This window comes from Frankliniella occidentalis, unplaced genomic scaffold (genome assembly GCF_000697945.3).
Source record: "Frankliniella occidentalis isolate FOCC.00 unplaced genomic scaffold, Focc_3.1 Scaffold10, whole genome shotgun sequence".
NCBI lineage: Eukaryota > Metazoa > Arthropoda > Insecta > Thysanoptera > Thripidae > Frankliniella > Frankliniella occidentalis.
In genome coordinates, this window is record NW_026267140.1 from 2,968,004 (window position 1) to 2,970,403 (window position 2,400).

Consider the following 2,400-nt stretch of genomic DNA (forward strand, 5'->3'; position numbering starts at 1 on the left):
AGGTCATTTGCAACATCTTATAGGTGTGGGCAAATACATATTTTCTAAAAAATATATTTGTAGGGAAGACCACACTAAGTCACAGCCTAATCATTTAAGGAGTTTGTGCCACAAACCTAATAGAATATTTCAAGCTTAACCATTTACTCTAAAGAAAGAGGATGTAACTGCAAACTTAATTAGATAATTTCCCATTGTCAAAATTTCACTGAAAACTTAACAAAGTAATAAGTAACAGCCATCATTATTTCATTGTAGCCAAGACTCATTTGATTAAATATCAGACGATCATCCTTCATTGCACTTGCAAACACATTTTAACTATGGTTTGAGAAGCAATATCTGCAACTAGTCTAATGAATGTGCATCTTATTATGTGACTGAAATAATTGTTTTACATGTGCCTTGTATTGCCAAAGTTGATTCCACTCTGGTTTGCCCCCTTGTTGCTTCCATACTGCAGGCTGATAACGCCCTGGCCGGCACGCAGTTGTTCCTCAGAGAACTGGCGCACATTCTTCTCTGCTTCTTTGGGGCCAATGCTAGGCTTGCCATAGTTGTGAGCCTGTGAGTTAAATTTTGTCAGCACCTCAGAGTCAAGTTTTAAAAAATTACTTGTTACATTCAAGTCTTAATGTACAACCTACCTTTCTCCCAAGAGACTGCAGACAAATAACAACAGAGTTAAGATTTTGTTTTTCCCATAGGTCCACAGTCTGGAAAGTTTCCTGAGCAGGGACGCCCATTGTTCGTGCATTCTCCAAAAACCCATTAATATTTTCCATGCACTTGAATGCCATCTGACTTTCATTGATCTTTTTGATAGATCCGGGCTGGAGAGTGTTGATAAGCCTGCAATTTTTCATAAAAGAAATTATTCGCAAATAAGAAGGGGGAGGGATAAGAGAGTTACGGTCTGAACTTGGGGAATTAAACAATCATACCTGCATAGTAAGGTGCCATCCCTCAGGATTTCATAGAAGTTATCCATGTCCCCAGAGGTGTTGAAGTTCTCTCCAGTGACTACCTTGATCCACTCCAAGCATTCCTGGGCAAGCTCATCGCTGTATTTGCTGTTGATCTGGAATCAGAAACGCATAGGATAAGAAAGCAAATTCTTCATGAGTTTTGAGGAAACAGTTCTTATCGCATTGAATTGATCTGATGTAATCAGTTAAGATTTAGTAGTGTGCCTACTCCCTCCACCCGACAGGCGCCACGGCCCCTGCGGCTCAATAGGGTATGCAGACCCACAACACTGGGATGTTTCGTGGAGAGGCTATCAATTAAAGAACCAATTTACAGATTAGAAGGGGCAGTAATCTATACACCCTTAAATTTTTGGAACAACCCAGTTCAAAATAAAATGTTGTGGTAGTGTACTAAGTAGTTAGGGGGAAGGACAGATGGGTGCTGGAGTCTCCTCGGTCTGAGACGACCGGGTTGAAGAGCGGGGAGGGGAAAAGGAGGAGGGGGGGGGAAGACCGTTGGTCCCATTCACTTCACCATACATGGAGCATCCCCCCACCCCGCCTCCAAGTCGAGTCTGGCGGTGCGGGGCACCCTAAGCAGGCAACGGACCCCGCTGCCGCCCGCCTCCAAACCAACACCACTTCGGTCTTCTCCAACTTTCCTCGGGCCGGCTCGAGGTCCGCTTACTGGTCACCGACAGGCACTTAGTGCCCCTCCATCGTCATTCTGAACTCGATCACGTGCCCAAGTTAAAAGCGATTCACTTACACTTACATCCCCCCCCTACCCGCAGGTATAAAATTTTCCTCCTTTTAAATTTAAAGTGATTGTTGCAAACAGATATCTGTAGTTTATAAAGGGAAATTTTAGATTTTGTAGGCTTAAGGTTCAAGGAACAACATACCAGTACATGAATATTGTTTATTTTTCATGGAAGTTTTTTTCTAAAGCAATACAGGAATGTATAGAATCTGCAGAAATTCTAAGTAAAAATATACCATTCCCTCTAGAGTCACTTTGATTGCATATGTTCCAGTCTTCAAAAAAATGTTTCAACATTTTGTTTACCACTCTAGCAAGCACCTTTTTACTTCATAAAATAAGTCAAATGAAAAGTCATGGAACTGATAAATGGAAATGTAAGGAAATAAAAAATAAAGGTTATTACGAGAAAGCACGCAGCAATCCCAAGTCAAGAACAGAAAAGTAGTAGCCAGAGGGCAGTAAAAAATATAGATATATATGTACAAACACACAAAAAATGTTTACTCTAGAAAAGTTGGCACATAGGTAAATCGGAGAAGCATAAAACCAACATTATGCATTCTCTCAAAATTCTGTTGAAGTATGATCAATAAACATCAATGTATTAAACCTGAGAGGCCAAAAATAAATAACATTGTTGTGACAAAACACAGTTTAATGAAT

General features: G+C 40.5%; 1 protein-coding gene and 1 long non-coding RNA gene across 2 annotated transcripts in view; one reads left to right on the forward strand and one right to left on the reverse strand.

The window, feature by feature from the left end:
* Window positions 1–281, forward strand: part of LOC127752358 (uncharacterized) — a 3,158-nt gene extending 2,877 nt beyond the window's left edge. Inside the window, exon 2 of the long non-coding RNA XR_008012331.1 lies at window positions 3–281. This is a non-coding gene — a long non-coding RNA (uncharacterized LOC127752358). The remainder of the gene's footprint in view (window positions 1–2) is intronic.
* A 108-nt stretch (window positions 282–389) lies between these two features.
* The window catches only part of LOC113216975 (myophilin), a 13,660-nt gene continuing 11,649 nt past the window's right edge, over window positions 390–2,400 (reverse strand). The window contains exons 2-4 of the mRNA XM_052277539.1: window positions 945–1,081; window positions 648–852; window positions 390–565 (exon numbers count right to left, since the gene is read on the reverse strand). Of these exons, the coding sequence (XP_052133499.1) occupies window positions 395–565; window positions 648–852; window positions 945–1,081 (513 nt within the window). The 3' untranslated portion in view covers window positions 390–394. The remainder of the gene's footprint in view (window positions 566–647; window positions 853–944; window positions 1,082–2,400) is intronic.